This window comes from Uranotaenia lowii, chromosome 3 (genome assembly GCF_029784155.1).
Source record: "Uranotaenia lowii strain MFRU-FL chromosome 3, ASM2978415v1, whole genome shotgun sequence".
NCBI classification, from domain to species: Eukaryota; Metazoa; Arthropoda; class Insecta; order Diptera; family Culicidae; genus Uranotaenia; species Uranotaenia lowii.
In genome coordinates, this window is record NC_073693.1 from 136093393 (window position 1) to 136114418 (window position 21026).

Below are 21026 nucleotides of genomic sequence, written 5' to 3' on the forward strand. Positions count from 1 at the left end.
CCTGGTAAAGGAATTATAATGCAACCCATATTTATCGTTGCTTAATTTTCTTTGAGAACACGATTTTCATCTTTGTAGCTTGACATAAATCCGATCCGATTCAAACATCGACGTCGTGTTGGTTGAACTTGGGAATAGTGATTTCAATGTTTGCAGTGAAAAAAGTCTAGAATTTCATTAAACAATCTGGAAATTTTACGTAAAAAAATGAAAATAAAAGTTTTTTAAATACATTTTTTTTAATTTTTTAAAGAAAATAATAAAAATAACTCATCTTTAGCTCCGGACGAATTTTATTCCAAAGGAAATCAAATGGAATAGCTTGATTCCCAGTAAATTCTTTAAAAATAAACGTGTTCAGGACGACGTGCTCAGATTCCGTATTTAGGTACATCTCGTTTGGATGTAATAAAATGCATCCAACATACGTCATATTTTTGTGTTTCATGTAAATGCAATGAAGCCGAAAGATGTGTAGGGGAGAGTGGGGTATTATGGGCCACTTTTTTTCCTTTGCTTTGGCCCACGATTCCCCACAAGCTATAATTTGCAAATTGGTTGCGTTTGTGTAACTTTTTGATGTTTCATCGAAAATTCCTTTTCCATGTGAAAGAACATGACAAAACTAAGATCATAAGCGTATTAGCATATTTTTTTTAATGTACTTTAGGTCTCCCACAGATGCAATTTGCGGGTGCTTGATTAAGTACATTTTTTAGGCTAGTTAAATAAAAGAAGCATATGATACGTACATAGGTCAATAACATATAGAAAAATATGCTTACGCAAAGCGACGACGATGACAGTTGGATTGAGATTTGTATCTCAACACACAGCTGATATATTTAGAGTGGCCCCCGTTACCCCACTCTCCGCTATTATTTCATCGAAAAACGTGAATAATACGTTGATTGGTTCACATCTACTGAAATTACATCGGTCTACGTTACATTTTTTTTTGCTGTGGCAAAACTGGCGGACTTCTGAATTAATAATGACAGCAGTTGGGGCAAAACTATGCTGCTTCTGCTAATAAACGAAAACTCTGTAAGAAAAAGTTTGCTCCTGTGCCAGTGGAAAAGACAAAAACGCTATATGTTTTATTATTAATCTCTAAGTCGCGGTGTTTGGGTTCGTGAGAAAGTTAATTTTATTATACAGCTCAACAAACACTACATTCGTTCCTGGACTAAGGTGTTTAGGTGTGCTAAGGTATTTAGGACGCATTTGAAAAAAAAACTTTTTGTATTGGTAATATGAATAAAAGCATTTTAAAAATTGCTTGTTAATATTAGACGCAGTCTCACGAATGTTTTATGAGATTAAAGATAGTGCTCATCATCATATTCATTGAATGAGTACAAACAAGCCTGTCGAATTTAATTGATGTGAACTTTATTATGACCTGGGTAAGGCCTCTGGCGATCCCAGCACGATCTCTGATTTGTTGAACTTAACATTTGTGGGGAAATATTTAATTTATCTAATCAGTTCTGTCCAGTCCGCCTCACAAGATACAAGCACCTTCAGTTGCCGGAGAAAAGTTCAACAAGTCAAGTTGTTGTCATGGCATTGAGCGGTAAAACAGCTATCATCACCGGTGGCGCCAGAGGAATCGGATTTGCCACAGCCGAGGAACTGTTGAAAAGTGGAGTTGAAGTGAGGATCGTTAAAAACATTTAAGAGTTAGCTAACAAAATTTAAAGTAATAGATAAAAATTAAAAATTCCCTCCACAGAAAGTTCTAATTTTGGACGTTGGTCAAAGTTTGGACCCCGCTCGAGAAAACACTCTGAAGCTGATCAACGCGCAGGCATCAATTTTCTACAGCCAATGTGATATCACAGACAAATCAGCATTGGAAGGGATTTTTCGAAAAAACGATCTTGGAAGGCTTGACATATTGGTCAATTGTGCGGGAGTTTTGTGTGAACATGACGTCGCTCGGGCCGTTGCCGTGAACTTGGTAACTGTTCAGAAAATTTCATATCCATTTGATTATTTTACAATTTTTCTTACCAACTTAGACCGGATTGATCGACTGCACTATGCTGGCCTTCGATGTGATGGGTAAGCATAAATCGGGCTCTGGAGGTGCAGTTGTCAACATTGCTTCGATCGCTGGTTTTGAGCCGATGGACTTGTGTGCAGTTTACAGTGCAACGAAAAGTGGCGTAATTGGGTTTACAAGAGCTATGGGTGTAAGTACTAACGAAGTTTCTAAGTTGAATTTCAATTAAAAAATTTTACTTAACAGAGCAAAGATGTTTTCGAACATACCGGCATCAAAGTGGTGGCAATCTGTCCTGGAGGAACCGACACCGATATGGTTATGTCGAAAGGCGAATGTGCCATCAAGGTGACGTTTCCGTGGCTGGAGGCAAAACAGATAGCTTTGCTGGAACAAATTCCTTTGCAAAAGTGAGTGTCGTTTTTTGTTTAGAATTCAAATTAAGATTTAACTTGAATGAGACATATTAAGATCCATTTCAATATTCCAAATTAATCAAATTTTGATTTTCAGACCATCTGCTGTGGGAAAAGCTGTCGTTCAAGCCGTTTTGACAGCGCAGCCAGGATCGATTTGGATTAGTAACGAGGACAAAGTAACTCCAATGCACTATGGAGAAAATACGTTCTTCTGAAAGTGGTATAAAGCATGGATTATCTTAAATCTGAACGCATTAAAAAGGGTACACAGTTAGAAAAATCCATGTAGCATTACATGCAAGTACATGGGTAGAAGGGAATCGGCCTTTTACATGTGACGATACTGCATATTTCATGTAAAATCCCAATAGCATTCATCTGCTTTGTTTATTGTAAGTTTACATTATGTTTACAACCCCAATTCAAAATTCTTATTGGATTGCAATGTTCGAAATAAAATCGGAAACACAAGTTGCACAAGTATTCATATTTTATTAGCAGATTTTATGGTTTATATTAACACCTGTTTATAAGTGTTTGAAGCTCCCCCGGAGCTGGACAGCAGACTGTAGAATACAAACAAATTACTCCTTTGCTGAATTTGACCGCTGCTTTTGGCACTTATGCTTTCTGAAAAAAAAAAAGATCAATCGGTGTAAAAAATTAGTGACGATTAGTTTAAGCTATTCAACATTGTCTTTTCACATATATTTTGATAGATTTTAGATCAGAACCTACCTTGCTAGAATATTCTGCAAGCAGCAAACGGAATTCAATTCCTACGGGACTTAGAGCAAAACAACAAGTGAGTTGACAGTTTGGAGCACATGCAGTTTCATGTAAATGTCCTCTAGAACATGCATTCACATTGAGTTTCTGCTTGTTTTGCTTGCATTTTCATGTAAATTTCTTTGCAATTGTAAAATAGCTATAGTCTTTTTCAAATTTTTTTCAGAAATGGTGCGGAAACGTAAATTCACTTGTAAAGTAGGATTACAATGTAATTAGATTTATCTCGGAGCTATGTAAACGAAATCAAATGTTTTGTACTCAAAATGTAAGTTTTTATTGCACTTTACAGGGAAAAATAATTAAAAAAAATTATTACGATGTTGTTGTGATGAAATTTCGAACTTTTTGTCGAGAACCACTATTCGCTGACCTCAGCGGCCATATTGTTCCACAATCTCTTCATCTCTGTTCCATCCTGAATCGTTCTACCATTCTTCTTCATCTTCTGCTTGACAATTGCCTAAAATTTTTCGATAAAGCGGAATTGAGGACAGTTGGGTGGGTTGATGTCCTTTTCGACAAAATCCACCCGTTGTCCCGATACCACTGTAGTACTTCTTTGCTGTAGTGGCATGTAATGTACGGAAAAAACGTTTTTCAGGCACTCCTCCTTGTACATTTCGGAGTCTATGGACTTGTTTTTCACAAAGCCCGGGGTTTTTCTTCCACAGCTGCAAATACCTTGCCAGATCAAACACTTTCTTGCAAACTTATCGGCAAAAACGAATTTAAACTTGGCATCACACCGACCAGTTGCTTGGCAAAATTTTTGGCCAGGAATCCACCCAAAATCCATCTTTACGTACGTTTCGTCATCCATGAGGATGCATCCGTCGTATTTAGTTAGAACCTTGTTGTATGACTTCCGGGCCGTCCTTTGGCTTCTACATTCTTCTCGCTAATTTTTAGCTACTCAGTTCATAGTGGTGGTTACTCAGTTGTCGCCAAAACCGCACCTACTCAGTTCTGACTAAACGGCCTTTACTCAGAACTGACTAACAGCCCTTTTCGCGACAACTGAGTCATGGTTACTTAGAATGCGCGAATAATTCTAAAGCCGCTGTTCACGAATAGGATCCATTCATTTGGAGCTGCCGTTTCTTAATGTGTTGCTCATATATAAACGGGTGTTATCTGGAATAAAGAAAGGCATTTTAATATTAGACAAACAAAAAAGATTTACTGAAGAATTGCCTGCCTACCTTTTCTGGAACCCAATTTCTTAGCACATCATTGTGATTAGAACTATAGAGAAGCGGCTTTTTTTGCCACTTACTGCTCCATTTCGATTGCGGAACAACATTTTCCACTGCTGGACGCGGGCTATTCCACCTACAGGTTTAGAAACGGATATTGAAGGTTATGTTATCGGAATTTATTTTCTTCTTACCGATTTTCACATTTGTTCCGCCGGATCTGATGGCCTCTCGGATCTTCCAGTTCTTCGATTGTGAACTTGTTCGGCAAAACCGGGCAGACTTAGAAACAATAAAATATAATCAAAACCGAATATTTAATGCGCTGCCAAAAATGCTAACACTTTCGATTCTATGGAAAACAATAACCGCAAAACTTTTTCCCCTTTGAATTTAACCATTTTCTGCGATTTCGTTTGGAACTCAAGAAATGGTTAAAATTCAGCAATTGTTCATGGTTGAAAAACAACAATTTTCGAAGTTCTTCAAGTAGTATCATAAAATGGTTGAAAAAAAGTAAAAAATGGTTAGAAAAAAATGAGCGTGTATGATACCCCTTCTCAGAAGGGAGAAGCACTGAGCGTATAGAAAGAATTTTCGATAAGTTACATGGGTCTGACGTAGGTTCCGTTTCACTGGTGTCCATCAGTGATCCGTTCGTGTTCGCAAGATCTGGTGTGATATTTTCACTATTCGTTACTTTTAGATCTTGCGCGACAAGGCATACCCATTTATATCAAAGTGATATAAATTAGCCTCTTACCATGCCCACGGATGAAGAAAATGAAGGTAATCTTATGATAATTCACAAAAAAATAAAAAAAAAATCCTCGTTTTTTGTAAGAAAAATTTCTACTTTATTCTTGGTATCTCCCATCGGCCAGCGCACACATTTTTCAGTCATGACATTGATCAGTTTTTCCAATTTAGACTTCGTCTAATCTGTATTGGTTGGCTGCATCCTCCTCCTTCAATTTTTGTTACTTTTCGGTCCAAAAGTTCTCTTTCAAAACAAACTTAATTCAATTTAGCGAATCCAACTGTTTAGAAATTAACAAAACTTGAATATTTTTAAACCACTTAAAAGTGTTTTTAATTTTTAATGGAAATAAAAAAAAACGAAATAAAACCATCATGAGATTGAGCTTAAAGTATAATCTGTTAGTTAATATCGTAGGTTACGAACGGTACATACAAGGTTTTTTTGACTTTTAAAAACAGCAGCGTAAACTATAAATTTCAAGAAATTATGCAATAATATATAATTCAAATTAATTAATGAAAATTTCTAGCATCTTGTTAAATTACCAATAATTTAAAAAAAAACGCACGAGCAGTTTACTTCGGCGGGTGGTGAAGAAAATAGCTAGAGACAAACAAAATCCAATAACAAAAGCGGACCCGGTGTGCTTTGCTATACCTTTGAAAATTATTAAAATCAATGACATTTTTAAAAGTTATTCAAATTCTATTTGCAATACAATGAGAAAATCCATCAATTGTTATAAATCTGAAAATTAGACTTAATTTGTGGGGAGAGGTCTTGAGCTGCCTTAGAAACATTTTTCCTAAACTTATTAGTTTATGTTCCACACTTGGCCATTCAAGTTATGCTAAACAACCTGCATCCTTTCCTCTTCCTATCTGTTAACTGAAAGAAGGGCGAGATGTTGAATAATCATAGAAACATTTCCCATAGACAAGTACTTCCCGATTTGGTTACAATAAAGTTGGAATTTTATTTGCATTGCATGAGAACAAATTATACAAGAAAAATAAAAAAATTACCGAACCAATTTTTGCGTTTTCCCTACAAAATTTCAAATCAAAACCCGGGTACCTAAATCTCATTTTAAAAATCTGCAAAAATTCTTTCTTTCGTTTTGACCAAAAGGAAATTTTCTAGATTATGAAAAATAGTTTTCAAACTTTTGTTAATATGATTATCAAATTTATACCAACAAAATTTATACAAGAAATATTTGTTAAGTGCAGAAAGATGTTTGTGATTGATTGAAACTAACATTTTTATTAGAATTTTCCAAAAACTACTCGTTTAAATATATTGAATTTTGCTTCTTTTTTTGAATATTTCTTTAATCTAACATAGATTCAAAACCAGTATTGAGCAAACTCTGTGTTATCTCTTGAATAATTTTTTGTTGGTATGTGACTAAAAAATATCCACGCATTTCCGAAATAATTTTATTTTCGTTTTAGGTAGGACACTTTGCATCAAAGGGTTGAGGTATATGTTGATATGTGATAATGTGAGAACTATGAACACTGATAGCATTGAACATAAATTTGAATAAAAATGACCGTCCAGAAATTCATTCCACCATGTTGGACAAATAAATTTTCTTAAGGTTTTTGAGAACATATTTGATAGCTAGTTAGCTAAAATTAAATTTATGGCTATAATATTTTTTTTTTATGATCATAATATATATAAGAGTATTGAAAAAAATCTGATTAGTATTTCATTCATTTAAATTTTTTTCGTTGAAAAATGAAAAATTAAGCATGATATTATTTATTGAATTTATTGCCAGTTCTCAATTAGGGACAAACTGCGCAAATCAAGTTGGGTACAGTTTTTTGGATGTGTTTTCGCATTTTAATTTAACCGTCTGATCATGTAAAAGCACCTTTTTTCTAAATTTACCTGTTTCATTGATAGATTAAAACCAATTTTTCACCAGCATTGATTATTTCACTTGTATCGATTTGCAGCCGGGTAAAAACGTGTCCATGTCCATATAAACTTGATTTCAAAGTCAGCTATCTGAAACCAACAAGTACAGGAGCAAAAAGCAATTCAAGTTTATAAACTCCGTTACTCTTAACATATTATATAACATCTTAGCCGGAAAAAATCAACAAAAACTAACAGGTACCTATTCTGACTTTATTGCATTGAACCTACTTACAAGTTCAACATTCTAGATATGTGTAGTGAATAAACCGCAACTTGATTGATACCTGTTTTGGGATTGATCGGGCGTCCTCTCGTCCACCGTCGGACATCGGCTAGTTTTGGGTTCATTTTTAGATCACTTTAATGATTTGCATTTTGGAACCCACCCCACACACGGAAAGTTTGGAATCAGATCAGGTTCAGGGCAATGACTGACTTGTTGAAAGTTTCCTATCAGGTTAAGATCAAATTGTCTTACAATCTCTGGAACAAATAACTTCATTTGAATTTTCGATCAAAAATTTTTACGATTCAAATCGTTTCAAATTCTTTGAATAGTTAAAAATTTGCCTCAATTTATCGAGAATTTTCTGTCGAATCAAAGACAATACTTATTAACATACCGAATAAATCAGTAACAACAACAACGACCAAACCTCAACTCAAATGAAGTTCAAGTCAACCCGGCTAGTACTAGTTACCCTTTGCAGTTACAGAGAATGGGAAAATAGAAAGAAAAAAACATCAACAAAAGAGGATTGATATTTGAGAAAGGACGAACGAAGTAGTTTATCTTACCTCGTCACGAGACGACTTGTACGCTTCAAAAGACTGCTGTTATACTGAAGCGACGAACCCGATCCGTTTTGCTCTACTCATTTCGCGAGACTGCTAACTTTTTTGTCTTAACCGGACAACGGACAACCTGGCTGATGAAATGGAAGCAGGATAACAAATCTCGAAGTATGTTTATTCAGCTTAACATTATTATTTAAATTCTATTTGAAGATGGTATTGAATAGGGTGGCTCAAAATATATCCTGTGAAGAATTGCAGTTTTCATTAAAACTAAAAAAGTTCGAAGAAATTAAATATCCAGTTTCGCACCAAAATTTATATTGAGAATCAAAACATTGAAAATGCCATTGTTAACTCGAAATTGTTAAATTTATAACCAATTTTTAGGTCAGCATCGTGATGATTGGGGATGTTGAGGCAAATTTCTTCAAAAAATTGAACCAACCTAGGGGTCCATTATCGCGCATGAGATAATTGCGAAAGGGCGTCATCGAGGTTGGGTTGTCTGTGCCAGCTGTCGCAATCGTAATTTTCAACTGCCACCAGCAGCTTCAGCTTGGCAAATGAGCTTGGAAGTATGTAGGATGTAGATACTTGGTATGCGGAACGACCTTGAACTAAACCTGTCCAGGTTTATTGGTATTTCTGGAAGATGGATACGGGCGCCCGTCCCTCAAGACTTGTCGGTCTAGATGGATCGATGGATGGCTTGGTGGTGTCTGGATAGTGGAAATGGCGACATGGTAAATCTATCCCTGATTCCGTCCATCTGATAAGGACCCCGCCGAAAGAGCCTTTTTCTAGGAATGAATTTGGGAAAAGTGATAGAAGTAGATTCGCAAACTATTTCTATGATCATTTTTTGTCGCTTTGAATTTCGGGAATAATTCGCGGCTCATTCGCGCCTTTGAGTCATTTGGATTTAAACATTTTGACGATCGCCATAGAGATTGTATAAAAGCAAATGTGTTAAAACAAAGAACGTTAAATGTTTCAATCATTGAACGAAATGCTTTTTTGTCTGATGATGCACTTTTACTCAACAACGGCAAAATTTGAATGGCAGAGAGCGAGAAACGCTGAGATCTATTAATAGATACAGGTCATTACTGTACCGTAGTAAGGACGATTGTTTGAATACCTCGGCACTCGTAGACATTACATCCCGTCGAATAGTGGCGAACCTGAACTCCTTAATTTTTAAAATAATAAACTGCAATGATGAAAAACTCAAAATATTGAAATAACATAGAGAACATTAAGATTATTATCAAAGTTTGTTTCCCGATGCGTGAATGAAATGCCGCAAACACACGTCGAGCTGGTTCATCGACTCTTTTGAAAAAAAAATGCCTTCTACAAACAAAATCTTTCCCGTCTTTAAACAAAAACTCTAATGAAACATAGTAAGTTTTCAGTAGGGGAAAGTCGGGTAAAACGGACACCCTAAGGTAGAATCGCGATAGAAAATCAGATATTGCTCTTTTCATCGCAGTTTTCGTGCAGAAGGGCAGTTTAGGTTGTTTGCTAACGCATTAACCGTTGGAATTAGTAAAAATCCTTCATCAAAAGTGTTTTTATAGCTATTCAAAACATGCTTGCAAATTACACTTTTCAAAAATGGTCGGGTAAAACGGACACTGCTCGGAAAAGGTACATTTTGCCGCAAAAATAGCTGAAAAATTAGATATTTTTGTGAGTTGAGCATTTGAAAACGTTTTTCAACCAAAATGGAACCAACTGGTCCGAGTTCAGAAGCGAAACCGTGTGGTTTCGAAATTTCATATTTTATAGGCGCTTTCTTACCGGAGATCATGTTTTTACAAGTTTTATGGCCTGTTTGAGATGGTGAGTGCTTTTCGACCGACAATTGCTCTTGCCAAGGTCTTCTGAAGGCATATGGAGGAACAAACCGATGAAAAAATCAAAATACCTGGAGAAATTTATGTGTCCGTTTTACCCAACCTTGAGGTGTCCGTCTTACCCGCCTTTGCTACTTTTTTTCCAAAACGTTTGTTGTTTAAGCCCTTGGACTAAAATTCGCAGATTTTCCTCCGAATGGTTAAAAAGAAGCCTAATAAACACTCTACCTTTGAAAACGGTTGAAATTTTCGAAAATTTTGCGAGTTATGAACTATTTTATGAGGAGAGAAAATTACATCAGATAATGGATCCTCAAAGTTTTTGTTTGTTTTGTTTACTATTGTGGAACCTTGCTTGCTATAAATAAACAAAGGGTCTCGAAAATGTTGATACACTTAGACGAACATATTCCCATCATTAGATTTATGCGAAACATTGTAATTTTCGAAATATTGAAAGTGTCCGTTTTACCCGCTGTGTCCGTTTTACCCGACTTTCCCCTAGGTTAACTTTAATTTCTTCTTTATTTTTTTTTAGATATTGTATTTGAAAACGATTTAAAAAAATTATCAAATAAGTTTATTTAATCCTCAGGTTCAATTTTACAACTGCAGCTGTGATTCAATAAAAAGACAAATCATATGATGTCGTTTCAGTAATTGGTGACATTTTGAAAATCAGAAAGATTTCTACTTGAAAAAGACCTTTTCATACATCATCTGATTAAAAAAATCGACTCAAAAACATGATGGGTTTTAAAATGGAAAAAAGAAGGGAAATTAAATAATCACCATTGGATTTTTTTCATTAAAAACTTAATGAAATATTCGACCCAATATTTGTTTGACCAAATAGTTCAAAAGGTCAATATTCGGTATTCGAAAAGGTCAATCTCTATTTTTATAAAGTATTGCAGCGCTTTTGTAATAACACCATTAGAATTGGTATGAAATTGACTTTCTGGTGAATAACCTTCAGTTGATATACTTACTCAAAATCCAGTGCAAAGTTGAATTCAAGTGCAAGAAAATCGGAAAAAAATGGCAAATTCACAAAACAGTTTACCTTTGACTTTTGAAAATCCGTCAAAAACTATATGTTTTATATTTGTACAGTCTAAAACTTTTAAAGTGTGCCAAATTCTTCAATTTTTCAATGCATTTTTCAAAATTTATCTGATGTGACTTTAACAATTTTGAGGGTTCATTGATTGAAAAGTACGGATTTTACACAACTTTTTTACATTTTTTGTGGTCATGATCTTAACAAATTTCAAAAAAGGTGATCTACAGTCATTTTTCCGAAGCATGTTTTTCAGATTTTTTTCTTAGACTTTGAATAAGGGAAAACTGAAGTGTTTCAGGTGAATATTGTCTGAGAACACACACATTTGAGCTACATTACGAGGTTTCTAAAACTATAAATTTTGTAAAAATCGGTTCATAAACAAGAAAAATATTGCGGTTTTAAGCGAGGAGTGTCAAATTGACACTCAAGGTCTGATTAGGGTGTTTTTTCCTGGGTTTTCAGGGTGCGTCCATAAAAAAAGTAGTGATGCAAGAATTCATTGAGGGTCCCGGAAGAAATTGTATTATTTGGATGCACCCCCCCCCCCCCCCCCCCTTTTCGCCTTGTTTGCATTAAGTACCTACACAAAAGAAATTTCATTCCGTTATACCATAAGTAGGGGAGAGTGGGGATACTTGATCCCCTTTTCTTATTTTCATCATATCTTTTGTAACCGTTCATTTAATGGTTACAATAAAAGTTGTTAATTTTCGGCCAGTTTGAATGAAAACGTTGTAAATATTGTGAAAAAAAATATTGTTCCAAATTATCTGAAATTAGGATAAGATATCTACATGTGTGAACTATAAAATACTACTTGCTAAATTAGATCGCCTGGGACTAGCAATTAATTTCGTTAAGTGGATGCAATCATACCTCACTGAGAGGCACGTGTCAGTAAGGCTGGGTTTTAGCGAGTCATCGGTATTTAGTAACTGTTCCGGCGTGCCCCAAAGCAGCAATCTTGGTCCCCTACTGTTCTCGATATTCTTCAACGACGTGTTGATTACTGGAAAGAAGGCTGACTGCGCGTGCTGTTTTCATAAAAAAAAATCATCGAAGGCGAAATTGACTCACCGGAGCTTTTACGTGTTATCAATCTTAACATTCGACCCAAAGTATTTAGGAGCCGCAAATTTCTTCAGATTGAATATTAACGAACAAACAACGGACAGAATGAACCACTTCGGGCCATGTGCAAAATATTCAATTGGTTTTTCGACCTGAACGACTTCAACATTTCCACTCACGCTTTTAAAGCTGCGATAAGATCATCAGAAAAACTTTCGAATCTAGTGAACCTCATAAATAGGCAAGCATTTTAACTGTTAGGAATTAGTTTTAAATTTCATGGAGACAAAAATGTCAGATGAATAAATGTCAATAATAATAATTATAATAATAATGTTTGTGTGTTGTCTTGTCCTAATTTTAATAGCAATCGGCTGGTGTCACTTAGGGATTTACTTTTTGTTTATTTATTTATTTGTAAAATTTTTCGTTATTTATTTTATTTATTTATTTTCGCGTTATTTGTTTATTATTCATTTAGTTAGTTATTTGTTAGGTTTAGTTTTGTAGCTTAATATACTTTGCTATGGAATGCACGCCATAAAATGTTTTGTTCAAAAACAACCAGCTCTCTATATGTCAGTTCCTGTATTGTTCCCGTCATGTTGCTGTCATCGAGTGTCTTCGAAGGGGACAAAACATGCTTCACGGGAAATGGGAACATGGCGATGAAAGGACAAGAAAACCTATGAATAGGAGGCTCGAGGTTTTTTCGAGTATTTATTTCCTGTCCGAGGTTGAGCAGCAACCGCGCGTCACACACCTTACGTGACTAGCCCGTTTCCAACCGCATTTGGGTGGCATTGACCCCCTTCCTCCGTTATTATCAGTTCCGGTAGTGGTCTGAAGAATTTTCAACGGCCAGATGGAAGCTTCACGACTCCATTTCCCAGCTGGTCGGTCGAGGTGGCAAAGTGAAGAGAACCCCAGAACAAGTGTCTTCCCCCAGTGCCGTGAATCACCATCAGCCTTTACGCGAACACACCGGTGTCCCGCGAATGCTTTAGGACGTGCCTGTGACTAGTGCCCCGCCCCCGTTACAACCTCCTTAGGGGCACTCCGCGCTGTGTTGAGGTCTGGTGGGAATTCCCTCTGGGTGTTCTAGTGCCGACCAAATCCGTTACTTGCCCCTCGATAGAGTGAGACACTCACGTGGTAACCGTGCACACAAAAGATCCCCGGACTGAAGTGAAACGGTAGGCCTACATTCAACAGGCCGAGTTGTTGCAGGAATTGCCCAAAGAGCAATTCCGGATTCCGTCTTGTTCCTGTATTCGTCCGATCCCGTTACGTTGTTCCAGCAAAAGTCCCCCAACGAGTCGACCACCGCGAAACGCCGCAACAAGATCATCGAGATAAATACCAATGAAAAAAAGCGCAAGTATAAAACCCAACCATCTTACCATTTCTTTCTAACGAACCACTGAAATTCGAGAAACAAAACTCATAAAGAAAAGTGAATTGAAAATTGCATGAATAAACTTTGTATGGTCTTTTCTTCCATCCAAATTGTCGAGTCTTTCTTTAATCAAAAGTGCATCCCCTGTAAAACCAAGAATATTTCTCTCTTTTTTTTTGTTTCTGTAAAGTTTAAAAAGGTTTAAAAAGTTCGCCCATGAATCACAGTTTTTCTTGTTGTTGTTGTTACCCAATATTTCTCCGGTGATCAATACATTTTCCCCTGTTGAGCTAGCGCATGGAAGTAGGGTCTCTACGATTCTAACACTTTATAGGAAAATTTTGCAACTCATCGTCTTTTGCATTTTCTGACAGCGTGTACTTTCAAATTTATATGCTCTAAAAGTTAGAACGATACATGAACTCGTAGATAAACTAGAAGCATTTTCGTGAGACTTAAAAAATTGTGATGTGATCTTTTTTAAGTTACAGGAGACTTGATCCTTAACTAAAGGAGACTTGATCCTGAATGCAGGGTCCCCGACTCTAAGCAAATATCTAGTAAAATCCGAAGATAGAAGGTCCGTTAACTATGTTTCTCCATATTAGTTCTCATTTCACAGTTTGTAAGTATCAGACAAAGAGAATTCCAAAAGTTTGTCTACTACCCTCAAGTCATTGCATACCTCAAGGCGCAATTTTCTGGTTTTTAGATAAATACACTGGATTACTGGATAAACATTAGTTATTTTACAAACTGTTTTGTGCTATTTCGCACATTTTTCTAAAACATTTGATAAATGTAAAATATTCCTGTATCGAGATATAGCGAAGGAATCAAGTATCCCCAGGGATCAAGTATCCTAACTCTCCCTTATGCTTATCATTTTGTACCGTTGTGCGGGGTGAGAATGGGCCAAAAATAGTGGTGTTTGACCTATTTTCTAAATAACTCTAGAGTTTTTTTTTATTAGGTCGTATGAGCCACCTGACTTATAGTGTATTTGTTTATGCCGAGTGTTGCACTAGTGTTGCACTGGTGCACCACTAGGTGCTGTCAAACTGTTTGTTTATTCGGACGGTGTTGCACTGGTTTTGACCTGTCGGAGTTATGCTTACGGACGGTGGCCCACCGATAATTTTGCCAGTGTTGCGAGAGAGCGTGTGAGTGAGGGAGGTAGCAATACACTGGCGACGATTTGTGTTTGTTTTTATCGGGTACGGTGGAACACTCCACGAGTGGAGAAAACAAATACAGTATTATTTCGAGAAAATCGCTGCTAAAGTTTTGTAATACTTTTTCAATTCTGGTATTTCTAATGTTAGTCAGAGTTGTCTGAAAAGTTGATATGCGGTACAAGAATAGATGAGAAATATGCCAGGATATTCAATACAGGCCTAAATTTAGATGTTCGGATGAAAACGTACTTACGACCTTTAGCAATTTTTTTTGGACGCATACGTCGTATTGCTAATTTATGAATTTTATCTTAAAACACGATTTGTTTTGTTCTAACCTTCGCTTATTTCAGCGGACTTGCTTGAAAAACTTAAGTTCTAACGTGATATGATTCCTCTGGGGTATGACTCAATTAATTGCATTAAATTTGAGGAAACTTTTCAGATGGTATTTCATCAAGTATCGCGAGAAAGAGCAATTAAGAAAGAGTACTTACGTTTTAATCCCTGGAGTGTTATCTTGGTCCTCGCAGGTGGTACTTTCCCTACAGAATGGGTGGGAGGGTCTTGTCTAACCCGAATAGCAAAGCCCATAATATTATCATTATCAATACTTAGTCTGTAACATTAGAGTAGAGCAATCTCCTCGCCACACCGGTGCAGTAGCTTGGAATCTAGCTGTGATGGGCTGTGCATTAGGTTCCATAGTTAACTGGAAATGACCGGGAAATGCAGGAACTCATCTGAAGCATCTTTAAATTAGCTGCCACTGTATTGAGAAAAAAATATCAGGCTGAATTAATGTTAGAAGTATAAAAGTAACATTTATTGAACTTACCCAGGAAAAGTTGAAAATTTATATCACTGCAGTATAGTCAGAACAGCTATTTTGAACGATACCCGTTCAAACAAACAAACTTTCTATCATCTGGCAATGCAATTTCTACCAAAATGCATAAGGACACAAAAACCAACACGACGAACTGTTGTTTGGCGTCCTTTTGCATCACGGCAATCCAGTGCTGCGCAAAATGTCGTTAAAACCCAATTGCACTAGAAAAAAGGAAAGTGATTATATGTACGTCCAAAATTCAAATAATTTTATTGAAGTTTTTTATTGATCAAATGAAACCAAGTTTTTACCTAACATAGAATGCATGTTAATCAATTGTTTGCAACCAACAACTCAGTTTTGTTTATATTGGTTCATACGACGTTATCAAAACTAACTCTAGAACTATTTTTTTTAATTGAATGATTAATGTACGTCTCGGTGGCCGAGTGGTTAGCGTGGTAAGACGGTAATCGCTAGCCCACTAATGGCATGGGTTCGATTCCCATCTCGGTACTGGATGTTAAATGTTGATCTTAAGTTGTCCATGGGTGGTATGAAAAAAACCTAGTAATTGCTTTTGCTAAACTAAATCGAGCAGTCGAGCAGTCGCTTGAAGCAATTGCGTCGGTTGTTATGAATAAAGTTTTTTTGACAGCTGTTTTCTCAGTCAGGAGCTTTTACTTTTAGAACAAGCTAGTTTGGTATGAATAAAGTTCGAATCTAAAGCAATTGCTCGGCAAATCTCCAAGCAATTGCTCTATTTTCTAAGCATGCTCGGTAGCAGACTTTTCCAAAAAAAAACTCTTTAATAACGTTATGAATTTATCAAATTAGCAATATTTCACTTCAAAACAATTCAAAAAGGCATTTTCAACATGGATAAAAAAAGTCGAAGTGATAACCCAACTTTTTTCATATTCTTGTCGTTGTATAAAATCATTCGTCTAAGATGAAATTAAACAAATCAATTAGTAAATATTTCAAATTAAAAAAAATCCGGCTATAGTGGATGAAGTCCCAATTGGCTCAAAGTAAGAAATAAATTATAATAATTTAAAACATTATACAGATCTCTCATTTTTATATAATTCTAAGATTTAAGAAAACATATCTAAATTAAAATGCGCGCCTATTGCCTATTTTGTATACAATGGGGGGGGGGGGGGGAGAACTTATGATAGATATTAAAGTTAGGCCATTTTTTGTTTGACAATATTTGAATATGTATTCATTTTTCTTTAAACATCAACATACGAGCACAAATTTACCAGAAAAATTCGGTCGTTCTTACACCCACCACCCGATTCGTCGACTTCAAGGCTACTTTAGCCGTACTTTTCAATTTTCTGATTGTCATCTTTCATTTTACTTTAGAAAACTTCAGATTCTGCTGGTTGGATAGCTCTATTTTTCGAAGCAAAAGCTATGTTCTAAGACTTTAGTACACATCCGCTAAGCAAATGTTTATTCATACTAAACTAAGCAAATGCTTTGGACTTTTGCTTTGATTGATTTCGAGCTAAGTAAAAGCAAATATAATCATAGTAGGAATATTCCTCACTCCCCAGAAACTTGAAGGACATATGAAACGCGCCTCCATGTGAGGAAAGTTCTTACGAACATGAATAAATGCTATCGAGAAGACCTAAGTTGCCTTATGCCGTTTTCGTTTATCTCCACTCGCGCGGGGCAAAACTTTTTCTGAATAAACAAACAGAATCGTTACCCGGGACGATACAAATATGGTCGAGATTCGACCAGACCGAACTGAATACCATCAGCATTTTTTCGAGACACTTGAACTTCATGTGCAAATATTTTCATCTAGAAACAAAATCTTTGAAGTGTATGAGCTAGAATCAATAGTTTATAATTCAAGGAATTCATTTTAATCGTTCGTATTCGGTTTTGCGATTTAGGATATGAATAACTCAAGATTGAGTTACTGTTGTTTTTAAATTTTCTAATGGCGCTCAGTTCGGTCTGGTCGAAGGCCGGCCATATATGGTTGCTATACTCACCCTTATGTTTACCCCCAACACTGACAACTTTTACGGGGTGCAACCGCCTGCTTGAGGTTCAAATCTCGGGCAAAACTAGTGGACTTCTGAATTAATAACCGAACATAATAACAGCAGTTAGGGCAAAACTCGTGGGTAACTAGGTTGCCACTGCCAATAAACGAAAACACTATTAGACTAAATTTCGAAAGCTTCTGACGAAAACTGTTAAGCTCATTATCACCAAAACTTTGTGTCCCGATCTGACAATTATACTAAATACAATACAAGTATATCTACTATTTTTTTCATAATATTTTTCATGATAAGTAAGTTCACTTTTATACTCAAAATATGATTTTGATTAATCGGTTCAACATGTTTTGGAATTTTCAAAAAATCAGATGTGCCTAAATAAAAAGTATTAAAAAGAGCTAATTCTACACGAAGAATTTGTTCCTTTACCAATTTATTCATTTTTAGAGAAATGCTGATTTCCATTTACCAAACGTGCTCCAGATAATAATAATAATAATAATAATAATAATAATAATAATAATAATAATAATAATAATAATAATAATAATAATAACAACAATGATGATGTGGTCATCAATAAATCTCAAATCATATTGTAGAATAGATTTTAAGATCAATTTACTTAGTAAATTTTTGCCTTCTTATGATTTCTTTTATGAAATATTCAGTATTGTCCAAAAATGAAATTTCAATCAATGATTGTTCCAATTCAAATGACATTAGAATCTCAAATTGTAGATTTATGAGCATACTCCGTCAGTCGGGACCTTTTTTTCATTCGGCAGAAAACAACACAAATTGAGATCCATAGCAACATACTTTGCTACACGAAGAAAAGTTGGAGTAGGCTGAAATTCCTATGTTGAAAATAAAACATAAACAAAATTTTCTGCGTGGTCATAGAAATGCAAGTTCAAACACGAACTTTTGTAGTTAAGACGCGAACCCACGGTTGATGGAAAGAATGTTCAGAGTTTCCTCAGTACCTCAATGCTTGAAATTTCCTTCTAGTAAGAACTTTCTCCAGGAGGTGGTGCTGATATACATGTCCTTGCTGAAGTATATGAAGCATGCTGAGAGTTACCAATGTTGATTATAATATGTTTGGTAAAAGCTACCGAAGCAATTGCTAAACCTTATTCATACCACTACATGTCATTTATTCAGTCTGTAAAGCCTAAATCGGCTAAGACGGTGTAGGTATGTCTTTTTTAAAATTAACTATAGACGGATAGATTAGATTAGGAAGCATGAATGGTGTTGAATTGGTTAGCCATTAATCATTCAATTAAAATCATAAACCAGCGGTGATAATCTGTTAACACTAAATAACTATTGTAAAGTTAGCTTATTTAGAAAATATAAGAAAACAGATTTCTTTTTTTTTTTAATTTGAATTGCTGGTAAACATGTGTTTCCTCAATCCGATTGGTTCACAACAATAAATTGAATATTTATGGTTTATGGAGCTCATGAAGTAAATTTAAGGCTGTGGAAACCGCGATCTTAACTTGGCCCATTTTCACCCCCATTTGTACATTTTGGACGCTGCTTCAAAACATTGGAATAACTTTTGACATATTCTTCCAATTTTCGTTGCTCCAATTTCGTACACTTGTTTTCTGAGTTTAGTTCAGTCAACTGAATCTCCATCCCGATCAGAAGAGAAAAACTAAATTATATCAAGATGAGATATTTTGATATTAAATTTTTTCCTATCTGGACGAGTTAAAATTTAGTACTCGTAGGATGTTAAAATATCTCAAATTATATCAAAAAGTCCTTGCAGCCATAACTTAATCATATCAACCGTTGTTATAATGTAAACAAAATTATAACTCATCCAGATAGGATAAATCAACTAATAATCTTATTGGATTTGTATGCAAAAAAAAAATGGCGATAAAAGATGAGTTTTGATTGAACTCATCACTTTTCCATTCCCATACCATCCAACCAGCTGTGTGTCCTTGCTTACTACACTACCTGAACTTCTTAGAAGATAGGTGTTTATTTTCGTACTGATTCTGCATAGCTCGATCCCGGCTGCTTGTTTAGGGACGGCGCGCAAAGCCAGGTAGCCGTTTGGGTTCCATAAAATTGGCCAAAAGGAATTCATATAAGTGTACCTGATGAATTGGAATTTTGATGGATCGGCCCGATCGGGATCGGACAGTTGGAATTCTCAAAAGGAATCGTGCGCACGGGAATCAGGCAGTCGTTTGTGTGGATTCAAACTGGACAATGGGAATTTCTATACGTTTACGTTTGCGTGCGGCGGGCAGGCAGTCGACTTCGAGTGTCGTTCAGATGAACCTACTGAAATGCAGGTTCCGAAAATCCAATAGCAGCTTTATAAGCAGGCAGATCAAAACAGAGAAAAACAACAGCCCCCAGTCTTTTTCTTTCGACTCATTCTTCTAAATAAAAGTATACAGGTTGATTATATAGTACTAGATTGAATATAAATACTTAAGCTTTGAAAATATACACTGAACCTCGAAAATACCCAAACTTGAGAACTTTCCCCGCCAACCCGAATGAAACTCCCTCCCTACAGGTTTGGCTATTGGTGGCATAGCACAAAGTTAAGCTCTTAAAGGAGAACTCATCCCCCAAAATCTGATACCACAATAAAATGGAAATCAAAATAAAAAAAAATATCGCCAGATACAGGAATCACACCCATACCTGCAATGGCTTTGCGATTACCATCTCAGGATGTTAACCGTTCGACCACCGGAGAGTTGTTGAGAGAGGCAGCTACATCATCGTATATGTGAGACTTTCTGCGAATGAAGCGGGAATAAAAGTTATCCCCCAAAAAAAACAGTTCTTCGCTTTGAACTTATCCCCCAAACCTAAATCTGCCACGATGGAGGTAACAGAATCAGATGCGCTTACAACAAAAACCCCCCAAAAAACAGTTCTTCGCTTGAAGAACAAGTTTGGCTTATTGGCAAGCTGCGATTTTTTCACAAACTTAAGTTGTCAATCTTGAACATAGGTTTGGCGGGTGGCAGTTCTCAAGTTTGGGTATTTTCGATTTTCAGTGTAAATGAAACGATGCCTCAAAAATTATTATTTTCATTCATATAGGTCATCGAATAATTTCATCTTAAAGCTTCCAAAAGTGCGTTTTAATCAAAACTAGATATAATTCTGTTTTAGAAAAAACATAAACAACAAATCTCATTTCAAAACTATAACTGAATCAGATATAAATATCTCGCTGAGATAGGTTTGAGTAACGATTTTGTTATGCTCTTCTGATCGGGATCACACAACATGCATATCACCAAGCACGTGATAATGGGTCGAGAATTTAATAAGCTCTAAAAATATCGAGCAATTAGGGGCAACAATAAAGCTGCGAATGTTGTAGCAAGGTCACGGTCCGCGAATGGCCTTTACGGTTTTAATGTTGATGTTGCTCTTTCCGCTTGACTGAGTAGTTAGCAATAAACCCATTGTTCCTGAACGACGGCATACCTTCTTACTTTCCGCTCTATGCTGCTTCTTCACGTCCGTCGGGATAAAAATAGGGAGTTACGAGCGAAGAAAACGAGAGCTTCTTCTTCAACCGGTTTGTTGTTGGGACCTCAACGACGTCGTCGTCGGCCAATCCGAACAATCAGCGTCAGTGATCCCGAACG

General features: G+C 36.0%; 2 protein-coding genes across 2 annotated transcripts; one reads left to right on the forward strand and one right to left on the reverse strand.

Moving 5' to 3' along the window:
• The first annotated feature begins 1202 nt into the window (after positions 1-1202).
• LOC129757184 (alcohol dehydrogenase-like) lies at positions 1203-5855 on the forward strand. Its single transcript, XM_055754315.1, has 6 exons — positions 1203-1212; positions 1492-1659; positions 1739-1966; positions 2028-2201; positions 2258-2421; positions 2525-5855. Exons 2-6 carry the CDS (start codon positions 1567-1569, stop codon positions 2643-2645), a joined length of 780 nt encoding a protein of 259 aa, XP_055610290.1. The 5' UTR covers positions 1203-1212; positions 1492-1566; the 3' UTR covers positions 2646-5855.
• On the reverse strand, positions 2641-15451 carry LOC129757185 (uncharacterized). The gene is made up of 5 exons (XM_055754316.1): positions 15335-15451; positions 14994-15265; positions 4613-4700; positions 4425-4554; positions 2641-4356 (listed from the first exon to the last, which is right to left on the reverse strand). The coding sequence occupies exons 2-5, from the start codon at positions 15088-15090 to the stop codon at positions 4336-4338; spliced, it is 336 nt and encodes a 111-aa protein (XP_055610291.1). The 5' UTR covers positions 15091-15265; positions 15335-15451; the 3' UTR covers positions 2641-4335.
• Between the last annotated feature and the right edge of the window lie 5575 nt (positions 15452-21026).